At 55.1% G+C, this 15,016-nt stretch overlaps 2 protein-coding genes across 3 annotated transcripts in view; one reads left to right on the plus strand and one right to left on the minus strand.

The window, feature by feature from the left end:
- The window catches only part of WASHC1 (WASH complex subunit 1), a 30,753-nt gene extending 27,046 nt beyond the window's left edge, over positions 1-3,707 (plus strand). For both annotated transcript variants that reach the window (XM_054718775.1, XM_054718776.1), the window contains exons 3-11: positions 29-140; positions 354-500; positions 694-830; positions 1,084-1,219; positions 1,408-1,609; positions 1,682-1,846; positions 2,134-2,292; positions 3,043-3,111; positions 3,252-3,707. In XM_054718775.1, coding sequence (XP_054574750.1) covers positions 29-140; positions 354-500; positions 694-830; positions 1,084-1,219; positions 1,408-1,609; positions 1,682-1,846; positions 2,134-2,292; positions 3,043-3,111; positions 3,252-3,391 — 1,267 coding nt within the window. In that variant the 3' untranslated portion in view covers positions 3,392-3,707. The remainder of the gene's footprint in view (positions 1-28; positions 141-353; positions 501-693; positions 831-1,083; positions 1,220-1,407; positions 1,610-1,681; positions 1,847-2,133; positions 2,293-3,042; positions 3,112-3,251) is intronic.
- The window catches only part of DDX11 (DEAD/H-box helicase 11), a 35,680-nt gene continuing 24,368 nt past the window's right edge, over positions 3,705-15,016 (minus strand). Inside the window, exons 18-28 of the mRNA XM_054718777.1 lie at positions 14,801-14,932; positions 14,177-14,289; positions 7,974-8,046; positions 7,529-7,632; positions 6,470-6,619; positions 6,158-6,226; positions 5,964-6,064; positions 5,468-5,552; positions 5,094-5,172; positions 4,768-4,922; positions 3,705-4,685 (exon numbers count right to left, since the gene is read on the minus strand). Coding sequence (XP_054574752.1) covers positions 4,659-4,685; positions 4,768-4,922; positions 5,094-5,172; positions 5,468-5,552; positions 5,964-6,064; positions 6,158-6,226; positions 6,470-6,619; positions 7,529-7,632; positions 7,974-8,046; positions 14,177-14,289; positions 14,801-14,932 — 1,088 coding nt within the window. The 3' untranslated portion in view covers positions 3,705-4,658. The remainder of the gene's footprint in view (positions 4,686-4,767; positions 4,923-5,093; positions 5,173-5,467; positions 5,553-5,963; positions 6,065-6,157; positions 6,227-6,469; positions 6,620-7,528; positions 7,633-7,973; positions 8,047-14,176; positions 14,290-14,800; positions 14,933-15,016) is intronic.

Here is a 15,016-nt window from a genome sequence, read left to right on the forward strand (position 1 = left end):
CTAGGACCTGTCATTTTTTCCGTGACAGGATCTCTCAGCGAGTAGAGCTGAGCCGGAGCCAGCTGCAGGCCATTGGGGAGAGGGTCTCCTTGGCCCAGGCCAAGATTGAGAAGATCAAGGGCAGCAAGAAGGCCATCAAGGTAGGCTATGTGTCCCTGTGGCTGATGGGCCATCACAGATTTCCCATTCTTTACCATACCCCTGTGCCTCTGAGGTTGCCCACATCCCTACCGTTCCTGTCCAGCCACACCTCAAGCTTTCCTTCTCCTCAGAATCCCCTCATCCCAAACCTAGGCTTTCTGGAAGTTCTTGGTGCCCCTGAAAAAGTGATGTCAGACTCTCCATGTCCACAGGTGTTCTCCAGTGCCAAGTACCCCGCTCCAGAGCACCTGCAGGAGTACAGCTCCATCTTTACGGGTGCCCAGGACTTTGGCCTGCAGAGACGCCCCCGCCACAGGATCCAGAGCAAGCACCGCCCCCTGGATGAGCGGGCCCTGCAGGTCTGATGGGCACACCCAGTTCACACACTTGCAGGGCAAGACCAGTGGCAAGTGGCAGTACTAGATGTGGGGGAGGAACTAAGGGCCCACCATAGGGTTCGTCCCCCAAGAGGATTCTGACGTGATGGGGTTGAGGTCATTGGTCTGGCCCTGTAACCACCATCCCCCTGTCACATTTCTGCCCCACCCCCAGGAGAAGCTGAAATACTTCCCTGTGTGTGTGAACACCAAGTTGGAACCTGAGGATGAGGCTGAGGAGGGGCTCGGGGGTCTTCCCAGCAACATCAACTCCGTCAGCTCCTTGCTGCTCTTCAACACCACTGAGAACCTGTATGGCCAGAAGCGGGGCTACAAAGGGGTGGTGGGAGTCCTGGCTGGCTTAGTGGGGGACCCCAGGGACATCAGACTCGGATGCAGCAGAAGTCTGCAGCCTGCAAGGCCAGGACCAGTTTGCTTTGTCTTGTAAGGCCTGGGAATCCACAGTACAAACTAATTGTGGTCCCTGATGAAGTAGGAAAGGTAGGTCAGGGCCATGGGCCTAGAACAGATGATAGATCGCCTGACCTCCTCCTCACCTCTCCAGGTACAAAAAGTATGTCTTCCTGGATCCCCTGGCTGGTGCTGTAACAAAGACCCATGTGATGCTGGGGGCAGAGACAGAGGAGAAGCTATTTGATGCCCCTCTGTCCATCAGCAAGAGGGAGCAGCTGGAGCAACAGGTAGACTATTCTTGGGTGGGTGGGGGGTATAGGTGGTTGAGGATGTGGGGCCCTGCTAGGGTTTTCTAGGCAAGGGGTCTATGGAGCCCCTTATCCCACCTGAGCCCCACTGATTGCCCTAAGGTCAAACTGCAGGACCCATGACCCCTGCAGCACCCCAGCTCACATACCCCCACCTAATTCTGCAGGTTCCAGAGAACTACTTCTATGTGCCTGACCTGGGCCAAGTGCCGGAGATCGACGTGCCGTCCTACCTGCCCGACCTGCCAGGCATTGCTGATGACCTCATGTACAGCGCTGATCTGGGCCCTGGCATTGCCCCCTCTGCCCCTGGCACCATTCCAGAGCTGCCCGCCTTCCACACAGAGGTGGCCGGGCCTTTCAAGCCAGGTGAGTGAGAACCATGAATGGGAATTGGGCCACTTTCTTGCCCAGCCACCTCACATTTCTCACTTGTTTCAGACCTAGAAGATGGGGTCCTAACAGCGCCTCCGCCGCCGCCACCCCCCCCTCCACCTCCCCCAGCTCCAGCGGTGCTGGCCAGCGCTCCCCCGCCCCCACCCCCACCGCAGACTGTGCCCTCTCCAGGTCAAGGTGCCAAGGATGACAGCAGCAGTTCTCCTTCAGGTAGGAGCAGCAGTGGGCATGTGTCACATTTAGATCCTCAGCACGTGAGTAGTTCCCAGGGTCCTCCTCTGCAGGGTGGCAGCTAAGCTGGGTGGGGATTGGAGAGGGACCGGTGCCTGGACCCAGGACTTCCTGAGCTCAGGCTTCACCAGCTGGGTTCCTCTTCAGGGACAGCCCCTCCGCACAGCCAGCTGCTGAGGGCTTCTCTGGACCCCTAGAATTGTGGGCCAGGCAGGGCTGTCCCACAGCCTAGCCCTGCCTGAGCAGCCTTCCTTCCCCACCCCCAGCTCCAGTCCAGGGGGCTCCCAAGGAAGTAGTGGACCCCTCCAGTGGCCGGGCCACCCTGCTGGAGTCTATCCGCCAGGCTGGGGGCATCGGCAAGGCCAAGCTCCGCAGTGTGAAGGAGCGCAAGCTGGAGAAGAAGAAACAGAAGGAGCAGGAGCAAGGTGAGGGGACCCTACACCCCTCCAGTAGGGCTCTAAGAAAAGGGCCGCCTCTTTAACCACCACCAGACTCCAATAGGGTGCTCCTTGCCACCCAAGTGTCAAAAGGCCTGCCCCCTATTCCCCAGGGTGTTTGCTGTAAACCCTGGGTGGCCACCCTAACATCCTTGCCTCGGGGGGAGGGTTTCCTGCTGGGTTCTGGAGCCTGCTTTCCTCTCTAAGCTGGTAGGGGACAGAGCCTCATCCAGCTCAAACAAGAGAAAATCTCCTACTCTGCCAGTTGTCTGAGGAAACGGCCAGGACCTGAGATACTTTAGAGACAGAGGACTCTTGGGGCTACGGATTACTTCTATGATGCTTGCATAAATATAACACCTGGGCATAAAGCAACAGTGTCCTGGATGTCAGCAGTCCTGAGCTTGAGTCCTGGCTTTGCTTCTGAGCTTTGCACTGTGACCCAGGCAAATTGCCTAACATCTCTGAGCTGGTTTCCTCATCCATACTGTGGGGCTGCTTATTCGTGCCGTCCCACAGGGTGGCCGTGACAGTGTTACTCAAATGTTACCCATTTTCTCATCAGTGCCCTGGTGCTGGATCCAAGAGCTGGTGGTGACATGATGGCTGTGGAGGGCGGGGATGTGTCAGTCGTGAAGAAAAAGAGGACAAATGTGACTAAAGCCTGAGGTTGTCACCCAGGAACAGGTTTCACACTGGTCCCTTCCTCCTCCCTCACCCGGGGCTTTCCTGTTGCAGTGAGAGCCACAGGCCAAGGCGGGGACCTGATGTCGGATCTCTTTAACAAGCTGGTCATGAGGCGAAAAGGTAGGACAGAGCACTGCTGCTTCCCAGGCCAGGGATTGGGGTGCGTCATACACATTCTGCCTTTTTCTTCCTGTTTCTAAGACTTTAGGGGCTGGGTTCCCCAAACAACCCCCCCTTACCCTTAACCTTTTCCCTCCCAGGCATCTCTGGGAAAGGACCTGGGGCCGAGGCCAGCGAGGGGCCAGGAGGAGCCTTCGCCCGAATGTCAGACTCCATCCCGCCTCTGCCTCCCCCACAGCAGCCACCTGGAGAGGAGGACGAGGAGGACTGGGAATCCTAGGGGCTCAGCAGCTCCTTCTTCTCACCAAACCCAGGCTGAGGCTCTTGCCCTCACATAGAAACAGCTGGGATGGGCTCCTTGGCCTGCAGGCCTCTCAGCCCCTGCTGCCCTTGGAGGGATGGGGATCACAGAGGACTACCCAGGTCTGTGCCTGGACCATCTTCAAGGAGCAGGGAGGCTGGCTTCTGAGGGTGGTGGGAGGGGGCCTTCGCTTTCTGCTTGTGCTCCACCTGCCTCCTTCACTAGCATGTTCTTCTATTCCCTGAGACTGAGATACAGCAGTACACAGATCAATAAAGAAATATAACTGAGCATCAACCAACAGTGCACTTTTAATTAAGGAGCTACAGCTGTGCAGAAGGCAAACATCTCCGAGCCAGGGCCTGGCCTGCTCCCCCTGGTCCCGGGCAATGGGGCAAGGTGCCGAGTGGACCAAGCCCCCCCTCTCCGGGGCCAGGGAAGGGAGGTGTCGTCAACAGGGCAGCTGTTGCAGATGGAGGGAGGGATATTTTCACACAGAAAAACAAGTCTCAGGGTAAAAATAGTCCCGCTGAGAGCCTAATGGCCCTTGGTGTAATTGCTGATGCCAGGGGAAGAGGTATCTTGGAGTTTTCTCAAGTGGCTGAGAGGGAGAGGGGCCCCACCGACTGCAGGGACCTAGAACCAGCCCAGGAGGTAGCATGCTGTGGAGGGCTGTGGGACTGGTCAGGGGCCAGCAGGCGGGGAGCACCGCACAGGGCTCTGCTCCCACTTCCAAATGACTTCAGTGCCCGACTTGTCATAGATGGTGCTTAATCCCCAGGTGGCAGGGGTCAAAGTAACCAGAAGCCGGAGGGCAGAAGAGCCCAGGACACCAGGGGCTGGAAATGGGGAATATTCTTAATTTTGAGGGAAAAGTAAAGGTTTAGAACACGAATTTTAGCTAAAAAGGGAGAGGCAGAGAGGCCTGCTCGATCTTGCCTCTGAGAAAGTGGGTGCTGAGAAACGAGCACGGGCAGACGCTGAAGTGGAAGGTGCAGCTTCCACAGCTGCCCACGGAAGCTGGCCGAGGGGAGGGGGGGGGCTCGGCTGGGTGTGGTGAACAGGAAGAAAGATCCAATTTCAGGGAGGGGAACTGCCCTGGGATGGCCTCAAGGATGGTCAGGAACCACTGCTTGTTCAGGATCGACGTAATTTTCGCCTACTGGCTTCTGCACCTGTTCCTGGATCCTGCAACCAGGGATTCCAGAAGGGGCTGGTCTGCACTCCAGATGGGTGTGGCCATCCCTCAAAGGCCAGACTTCTCGTGATGAAACTGGGGAGACAGGGAAAGACAGTGAAACACTAGGTGGGGATCTTGGTGGGAGTGTTCTCAGGAAGGAAAAGGCAGGACTGACCTTCCGCAAAGCAGCAAAGGCAGGGCCAAAGGTGGCTTTGACCTCCACACGGTCTCGGATCCAGGCTGGCAGCTTTGCCAGGATAGGTGGGCGGGCGTACCGCTGGTCCAGCAGCACTATGCTGGCAAAATCCTTCTGGTGCCTGATGGCCCTCCCTGGATGGGACAGGTTGGGGCTGATTAAACCTACCCACCCGACAGTACGTTGTGTCCCTTTCCCCTCCTCAGACCTCAGACTAGAGAGATGGTAAGTAAAATCCCATCCTGCCACCTCACTCTTCCTCCATCCCACCCCAACTCTTCATCCAGGGCCAGTCCCCAGCTTACCTATTGATTGGTTGACAGCCTTCATACATAGATTCTCCACCAAAGCCTTTCCTGGGGGGGCCTGACCTGGGGTTCGGGGCTGGGAAGCACAAAGGAGATGACCTATCAGAACTGTTTCTTGTCCCCTGCCTTGTGTTCTGAGAAAAGGACACTGCCAGGCTCTGAGCAAGACCAGTCAGCTTCACAGGCACAATGCCAACAGCTGATATAATGGATGATGTCATGAGAAGCCCAAGAGGGTATGGAGGATGCTGCCATTCCCTCCAGAGCACACAGCAGGAGCAGTGGGGGAAGTGACATCATATCTTAGCTCTAGAGGCTACAGAGCTCCCCGCCCCCTGCCCCCTCATCCTCCAGACCCTGAAGGTACTCACAAGGGTCTGGTCCAGGTAGGCCATTTTCTCTTGGAGCTCTGGAGACTTGATGTTGGGGTAGGGCAGGCCCACCATAACCACACACCTGAGTGGAGGCACACAGGAGCCAAAGGCACCTGGGGTTCACAAGGCCCAGGACGCAGGGCCGGGTCCTCACCCCCATGACAGCTGCTGAGCCTACCACTCCAGTTCTCAAGCTGTGCTCAGTGGCTCTCCCTCTCCCTCCCCACCCTATACCACCTGGAAAGGGGTTTGTCCGCTAAGAGATCCAATCTAGGCCGGGGAATTGAGTTCTGATAGTTACATCTGCCTAATTTTCCTCCTGGCCTCAAAGGGCCACACCCAAAGCTGCGGAATCACTTCCCCATGCAGCAGACTGCGCAGTCAGCCCAGGTGCAGACTCAGATGGCAGCAGATTGCAGGCGGAGGGAGGGCTGCTTGGAGTGAGGGGTAGGTTGGCATCAGAGTCCTGGGAGATGGGAAGCCCACTCCTTACCGCCCGAGGTCATCAGAGAAGTTGATGCCTTCACTCATCTTTCCTCCGACCACCGAGAGCAACAGGGCCCCCGTCACCATGCCTCCTGCCTGGCCACGGCACTGCAGGAACAGCCCAAAGCTGGGACGCCATCCAAAGGTTTTCAGCCGCCAGCCCCACAGGTCTGGACCCAAGGCCTGGGTTCCAGCTCTCACCTGAATGCACCTGGAATACTCTGTCAGCACCTGTTCCACCTGGTTTGCTCGCTTGGGTTCCTGAAATATCTGAAAGTGAACAGACATCTCCCAGAACAGGGTTTCAGGATGCCTGGCTCACAGATCTGCTCCAGACCTTGTTTTCCAGCCTGGGCTTTGGGGACTCCTCTGGGCAGTGACCAGGGATTAGAAGTGGTGGGAGACGCCCTCATATGGGAGGCCCGACCATCCAGTCTGATGAGCAGGAGAAATCCCACGGGAATTCTGGGTCACCGTCCCCAGAGTGGAAGGTCCAGCTGAGGGGTCACTCACCTTTTTCCTGACAGCCAGGCGGGCCAGCAGGCCACTCTTATCCCAGTGGGCATGGACCTGGCGCTGGTACTCATAGGAGGGGAAGAAACAGATCACCCCTCCAGGCACCACGTTGCACAAGTTACAGAGGATGCGACCTGTCTCGTCCATCTAAGAAAGAAAGACAAGGGGCCCTCCATGGGGTCACTCCTGAAGCCACACCCAAAGAGGCTCCTCACCTTAGGGCTCAGAACCAAGTACAGAGACTCACGGGTGAGTGCGGTCCGGGAGGCCTATGGCCAGGTGGTGCCCCCTGCCCGGGAATCACAAATTGGAATGTGCCACCCTCCCTCCAAACACACTCAACTGCTGCTCCTGGTGACTGGCAGCGGCTGACACACCGCAGTGCTAGCACACGGAGCTACACCCGTCATTGGTGTGTGCCAAGTCCTCCCTCCCCAACTCCCATCGTCCTGTGGGCAACTGGAGATTAGGCACCATCTATGTCAAATCGGGCACTGAAAACCCCAGGCATGCCACTGGAGAAGTGCCCCAGCACTGGAATCCCTGCTGGCAGGGCTCGCTATAACCCCATGGCAAAAGGAAATGGTTTCTCATGAGCTTCATCCTAGAGAGATGGCTGGAGGTGTCAAGAAAACTATTTTTAAAAATCCTCACCCAAGGACATACCTTTCATTGATTTTAGAGAAGGGGAGAGGGAGAAACATCAATTGGTTGCCTCCCATACATGCCCCCACTGGGGACTGAACCCGCAACCTGGGTATGTGCCCTGACTGGGATTCGAACCCAAGACCCTTTGGCACACAGGTCAACGCTCCAACCGAGCCACACCGGCCAGGACAAGAAGTTATTTAGCAGCCTCAGAGGTGAGGGGTGTGGGGAAACTCAGACCTTCCTGACAAACACCTAGACACTATTCATCCTGTACCAGCTGTGACGAGGACCAGTACTGAGTTGCACAATGCTTGAACACTCGGGATTGGCCAGAGTGTCCCCACCCCAGAAGTCTCTCTCCTGCCCTAGCAAAGGCCAAGGTGAGGCAGGATGGCTGGTACTAACCATCTGAGGCAGCTCTCTTTTCAGGTATGTGAATTCCAGCTGCTGGTTGGAGGGCCCACTGCAGAGGACGAGGGGCAGGATGTTGTCTGGAGGGATCACGTGACCTGGGGAGACCCAGAGAGAAGCTGAGAACTGGAGGTGCAAGGTTGAGTCCAGAAAGAGCACTGCCCAACCCTTGCCTTCCAGACTAGGAGTAGCCGCTTATATCACCCACCCACCTGTTTCCACACTAAAGCAGCAATGCTCAGAACTCTCCCAGGTGGACAGAGGGGGCACAGAGCACGAGAGCACGGAGATGGCGAGCTCAGAGAGAGCTGGCAAAGGATGAGATGCCCATCCCGTGTTTCCTCAGCCCCTTAGGCCTACTAACAGCATATGGTTCAACTATGACAACAGGGTCATAAGTGACTATGTGCCCCATTCTACCCTGGACATGGATCCTCACCACAGGAAAACTCCACCAGTCGCTCGGCTTCCACCCCAGCACATGCCAGCAGCTGCTCCCGAAAGTCAGAAACCTGAAGACCACAACGTCAAGGCTCTGTGACCTCCCTGAGGTCCAGGGACAGGGCCTCAGGTCTGAGCAGGCAGGGGCCTTAACAGAGGGGAAGAGAGAATCGCTTGGAAAGACAAAAGTCTGGGTGAGGAGGCAGCAAGTACATAAGAACAGAGAAGAGGTAAAAAGAAAAGCTGATAACAAATTAGCAAAAAGGATAAAACAATTATATGGTGTCCAGTGTTGGCAGTCCCATTTAACTACTTGTGGGAATAGCAAAGGAAATTTGGCACAGTGGCTCTCAGCCCTGCATATGCAACAAAATCACCAGTGGGAATTTAAAAATATATATTCACATGGCCAGGGCCCAGCCCAAACTATTGAATAAGAATCTCTAGCGCGAGGACTATGCTTTTGTATTTTTAAAAGCTCCATCCAAGTTTTTTTATCTATCAAATTGGCAAAAATCCAAAAGTTTGACCACTCTGAAGAAACAGGCACGTGCATACACTGCAGGTGGGATACAGCATAGTACCACCGCAGCCAGCGGGGAACGTGACAACATTTAACAAATCAGATATATTTAGATTTTCTAAACTAGCAACCCCATATCTAGGAGTCCCCTGAAGGTACAGCTCAACAAACCAATTAACACATGCAGAGGATATTTCTTGTGAAGTTGTTGGTGAGGGCTAGACTGCCTTCCCAGAGGGACTGGTCGACTGCGCTATGCTGCATCCACCCACCAGAAACCTGCACAGCCAACGAAAGGAACGCAGGCCGTGCCTGTGTGCTGATACAGAGTGAGCGCCAGAGCATACTGGTGAACAGAAACTGAGCATGCCACCTTTGAAGGAAAGGAAAAAAGCCATCTGCTTATTTTGGCAAAAAAAAAAAAAAAAAAAAAAAAATTAACATGAAATAGTAGAAGGATAGACCAGCTAATAAAACATGCTCACCTATGGGATGGGGAACAGGTTGGGAACGGATGAAGTGAGATATTCTGATCTTTGTATAGTTTCCGTTTTTGAACCACACAGAGGTTTTACATATTTAGAAAATAGAAGTAAATCAACAAAAAGGCAAACTCTCACACTGAAACAAAAGAAGCCTAGCTACCTATCAAATTCACAGCAGACGCTCACAGGAGAGCCTGACGGCAATGGCCTCACATCCTCAGTGACCACATATCCAGGCAGGATAGACTCAAAGGCAAAAAAAAAAAAAAAAAGCAAAGAAATAAAACTTTGACCAATAGGTTATTGTTAGGATATTGGTATTGTTTTTGGCACTATTTTAAGTATATTGTGTGTGAGAACAAATAAGTAATTATGTTAATACTAGAGGCCCAGTGCACGAAATTTGTGCACTTGGGGGGAAGCGGGTGTGAGGTGTCCCTCAGCCTGGCCTGCTCCCTCTCACAGTCTGGGAGCCCTCGGGGGATGTCTGACGACTTAAGCCCGTTCCCGCCAGTCAGACATCCTTAGTGCTGCCGTAGATGTGGGAGAGGCTCCCACCACCACCCCTGCACTCGCCAACCGTGAGCCCGGCTTCTAACTAAGCAGTGCTCCCCTTATGGGAGTATACTGACCACCAGGGAGCAATTCCTGTGTTAAGCATCTGCCCCCTGGTGGTCAGTGCACATCTTAGTTCCGCTGTTTGATCAATTTGCATATCAGCCTTTTATTATCTACTAGAGGCCCAGTGCATGATTAAAGAAAAGTAGTAAAATGTATATGAAAACCTTCCTCCTGTCAGAGTCTGGGGTGCACCACGGGACCCAGAGTCAAGTCCCCACCTACACACATGCACCTCAAAATCGTGTGAGACCCAGACCCGGCTGGCCCCCCCACATTGGGCTAGATCCAGACCCAGCCAATCCCACCCTTGTCAAGCCCCGCTGGGCAGGGGCATAGCCTCAGGTCCCCTGGCCCGGCGCCAGGACGGGGGGTGTGGCCTGAGGTCCCCCAGTCCAGACCAGGGCGGGGGGCGTGCTTTGAGGTCCCCTGTCAAGCCCTGCTGGGTGGGGGGCATGGCCTGAGGTCCCCCATCAAGCCCTGTCAGGTGGGGGGGGCACAGCCTCAGGTCCCTCGGCCCAGCACCGGGAGGGGGGCACAGCCTCAGGTCCCCCATTAAGCCCCGCTGAGCGGGGGGCGCGGCCTGAGTTCCCCCAACCCAGCACTGGGGGTGCACCTTGAGGTCCCCTGTCAAGCCCCACTGGGTGGGGGGCATGGCCTGAGGTCTCCTGTCAAGGCAAGCCAGGCAGGAGGGTGCAGCCTCAGGTCCCTTGGCCCGGTGCTGGGGCGGGGGGTGTGGTCTGAGGTCCCCTGGCCTGGTGCCGGGGTGGGGGGTGCGGCATGAAGTCCCCTGTCAAGCCCCACCTGGTGGAGGGTGCAGCCTGAGGTCCCCTGTCAAGCCCCATGGGGGCAGGGGAGGGCATAGCCTCAGATCCCTGCTGATTGCTCGTTAAGGCTCCTGATGGAAATTTGGCCTCAGCTGTGGGTGCAGCCATCTTTGTGACAGAGTGATGGTCAATTAGCACATTCCCTCTTTATTAGATAGGACTAGAGGCCCAGTGCACGAAATTCGTGCATGGGGGGGGGGTGTCACTCAGCCCAGCCTGCACCCTCTCCAATCTGGGACATCCGTCTCACAATCCAGGACTGCTGGCTCCCAACTGCTCACCTGCCTGCTTTCCTGATTGCCCCTAACCGCTTCTGCCTGCCAGCCTGATCACCCCCTACTACTCCCCTAACCAGCCTGATTGATGCCTAATTGCTCCCCTGCCAGCCTGTTTGCCCCTAACTGCCCTCCCCTGCAGGCCTGGTCCCCCCCAACTGCCCTCCCCTGCAGGCCTGGTCCCCCCCAACTGCTCTCCCCTGCAGGCCTGTATCTCCCACAACTGCCCTTCCCTGCAGGCCTGGTCACCCACAACTTCCCTCCTCTGCTGGCCTGGTCACCCCTAACTGCCCTCCCCTGCAGGCTTGATCGCCTCCAACTTCCCTCCCGTGCAGGCCTGGTCCCTTCCAACTGCCCTCCCCTGCTGGCCATCTTGTGTCCACATCGGGGCAGGATCTTTGACCACATGGGGGCAGCCATCTTGTGTGTTGGAGTGATGGTCAATCTACATATTACTCTTTTATTAGATAGGATAGAGGCCTGGTGCATGGGTGGGGGCCAGCTGGTTTGCCCTGAGGGCTGTCCCGGACAGGGTGGGGGTTCCCTTGGGGCGTGGGGCGGCCTAGGCGAGGGGCCTGTGGTGGTTTGCAGGCCGGCCACATCCCCCAGTGACTCAAGCGGAAGCCCTGGTATCCGGGATTTATTTATCTTCTATAATTGAAACTTTGTAGCCTTGAGCGGAGGCCAGGGCCAGCCAGGAAGCTTGGCTTCCTCCATTGCCAGGGGCAACCCAAGCCTCCTGCTCTCTCCAGCTCCATGGCTGCTGCCATTTTTCTTGGGATTTATTTATCTTCTATAATTGAAACTTTTTAGCTTGAGTGGAGGCCTGGGCTCAGGCAGCCTTGAGCCCCGGCAGCTGCAAGGCCCAGGTCTCAGGCCTCGCAGCTGCCATGGCCGGCAGTGGCAGCAGCAGCGGGGTGATGGGATCGGTGCCTTCCCCTGATGAGCTCAGTTGCCTCCAACAGAGGGAGGCCAGACTGTGGCTTAGGCGGCTACCCTAAGCCGTCAGTAGGACATCCCTTGAGGGCTCCTGGACTGTGAGAAGGGGCAGGCGGGGCTGAGGGACCGCCCCCCCCCCCCCAGCCCCCCGCCAGTGCACTGGGCCTCTAGTAGATATATAAAAAGCCAGCAACTGGAATGCCATAACAACCGGAAGATCGGTAGCTATGATGCCCACTGTGGCCAGCAAACCGGCCAGATTGGGGGGTGGGGGTGGGGCTGCAGACAACCTCCCTCGGCCCCTCCTCCCAGTCGGCCCCACCCAATTGGCCCCTCCCACCCCAATCAAGGGTGGAGCGGCTGGCCAACACCCACACGGCCCTTCCCCCAGCCAGCTCAGCCTGCAATTGCCTGCCCCACCCCATTGGCCCACAGCTCCTCCCCCAGGTCAACCCTGCCCCCGATAGGCCCCCAGCACCCCATCAGCCCGCAGCCTCTCCCCCTGGCCATCCCTGCCCCTGACTGCACGCCACACCCCAATAGGGGGTGGGCCGGCTGGCCAACCTCCTGCAGCGTCCCCCCCCCCCCAACTCCAATTAGGGGCAGGGCCAGACAGCCAACCTTCCATGGCCCCTCCCCCAGTCGCTGACCCACAATTGGCCTCCCCACCCCTATTTGGGGTAGGGCCTGCTGGCCAATTGCCTGCAGCCTCTCCCCCAAGCCGGCCTGGCCCTGATCGGGCCCTGATCAGGGCGGGCCAGCCAGACCCAACCCGTGCACCAATTCATGCACTGGGCCTCTAGTATAGGATAAAAAAAAAACAAGTTTAGCTTGAGAAATGAGATAGAGAATAAGGTCAAATAAATTGGTTGATTTTTGAATCAGAAATATCAATATGGTCTATGATGTCTGAAAATATATTTCCCAGGTCAGTACTGAAAAGACCCACAAACAGTAATCATCCAGGAACACTGCACGCGCATAGCACCCAGATCTTGGTTTCTAAGTACCCATCCCCAGCAAAAGAAACTAGGGCGCCTTGGAGAAATGAATGATTCCAGATCTGGGGCAAAGAAAGCACCGGGTGGCCTGGAGTGTTTTGTTGTGCCAGGAAGCAAGAAAGCATCCTAAGACTAAGGAGGCCACATCACAAGGACCAGCAGCAGCAGGGAGGTTCCCACAGGCCACAATGGATTTGAGCATTGAGCCATAATGACTACCAATTATTTTAATACACGAATGAAAAAAACATACAGGTCTGGACACATGAAAGAATGGAAAACAGTAAAGCTACAGGGGCAATCTGACAGGCAGCTGAGTTTGGGAACAGACCGCTTGAGGATGCTGAGTAGCTTTTCATGTAGGAAGTCCTATTCTAGGACAGCGGTTGCCAACCTTTTGGACCTCACGGACCACCAGTTAGTGACCACTGTTCTAGGACGTCTCCTAAGGAAATAACCACTATGCAGGGACTGGTTACATTTACCCCTCTATTGTTTAAACTCTGTTGTTTTCTAGAGAAAAACTAGAAATTACCTAAGTACCTAAAAAAAGTGATTATATAAAATATAATACATTCATATTATAGCCAAAGTATGGTGGAATAAATGCTTCTTTACTGACAAGAAAAATGTGGATGACATTCTGTTGCTGAGTGAGAAAAAGCAAATTATAACAACTGCAGTTACAGATAATGCCATATTTTTGTTTTAAAAATATCTACTCTAATAAAAGAGAAAGATGCAAATTGACCGTACCTTCGCAATGCACACAAGCTAATCAGGAGTATGCAAATTAACTCAACAAAGATGGCGGGTTAATTTGCATACACAGGTGCTGAGTGGCAGGGGGCGGGACGCTTGTATCCTCACCATGGCACCGCCCCAGCCGCTCAGGGCATCTGGGCAGCGTGGGAAGGTGGAAAAGCGGTTCTGGATGGAGCAAAGGCAGAAAGGTGGCTCCGGGCCGGAGCAAAGGTGGTGCCGGCAGCCAGGGGAAGGAAGGCCCATTCTTGCACGAATCTTCATGCATCGGCCTCTAGTGTATGTATATTTGTAGAAATTATGCATACAACTATAATGATATGCACCAAATGAATCTTTTGCTAGTAAAATTATGACCCTTGTCTCTGTTTTTGCTTATCTGTGATTTCTACAATGAAAATATACTACTTTTCTAAAAATACATTTAAATTTATAAAAGAGGGAAGGTCGTATCTATGGTGGGTACAGGAAGGGAGTGGCACTAAGGCACTAAGTGTGAGGAAGAAACTCCAACAGGACTTTCTCTGGAGAAGTGTGATCCCACAGCTTCAGACACACAGGAGCAGTGGCAAGGCCCCATCCCCAAGCCTACAAGGCCCAGCAGTGAGGCAGCACAGCAGTGCCACCTGGTGGACATTGTTTGGCCTGTTCTAGCCAAGCCCTTTCTGGTTTGGGAACCCAAGGGATGAGGTGAAGAGGCCTGACTGTGCACCATTCCTGTCACTGTCCCATCCATACCCAAGCACAGGAGTCTGGATCCAGTGTCCTTACCGGCTGCATGGTGCCCCCCGCAATGACGACTGCCCGGCATTCCTTCACCACCTGGGCAAAAGGCACTGCTGGATTCAGTAGCAAGAATTTCAGGCTGCTCTGACTGAGGCTGCCTGATAAAAAGACAAAGAAAATATCTACATGGGAAGGGGGCAGGTACAGGCCCAACAAACACTTCTATCCTCCGAGGCAAAGGGGACCTCCAGCTGGGTCCATGTAGGAGGCACGAGAGACAATCACTTTCTCTTTAAATCAAATCCCACTTAATCTGCAGGACAACCATGAGGTAGAGTACTATTAGCTCCCTTTTCACATGAGGAAAATGAGGCTCAGAGACAAAGAAACTGGTCCAAGACACAGCTTGTAGGTGATGGAACAAGGCTCAAGCTAAAGCCCATGTTACCTTAACCACTAGGCTACATGGCTCCTCTCACATCCTTGCCTGAGACAACCGACCATCCCACACACCTGCTTCCCTCCTCACTACCCCCACTGCCTGCCCAGGTCACAGGAGGCTGGCATCACCATGTTTCTTCGTCCTGACCCCCGGAGGTGCTGGGATGGAAGTAAAGGCCCCTTTCATGCTCTGGCCTCCAGCTCTAGGCTGGCTTCCCCTCGGATTACCTTGGCGACTCAGCATGACCCTGCCGTCCTGGTTGGCAGTGGTGAGAGCTTCAAGGAAGCCTTCGATGTGCATCAGTGGGGAAGCAGGCCGAGGCACCCTGGCCTCTCCGTCTTCCACAGGGGCTGTGGGAGCTGCACAGAGTGGAAGGGAGAGAGTCTGGGACCACAGGTGAGAGCAGAGAGCCTCCTTGCAGGTTGGACTAACAGGTTCTCTGG

This window comes from Eptesicus fuscus, chromosome 7 (genome assembly GCF_027574615.1).
Source record: "Eptesicus fuscus isolate TK198812 chromosome 7, DD_ASM_mEF_20220401, whole genome shotgun sequence".
In the NCBI taxonomy this organism is placed as follows: Eukaryota; Metazoa; Chordata; class Mammalia; order Chiroptera; family Vespertilionidae; genus Eptesicus; species Eptesicus fuscus.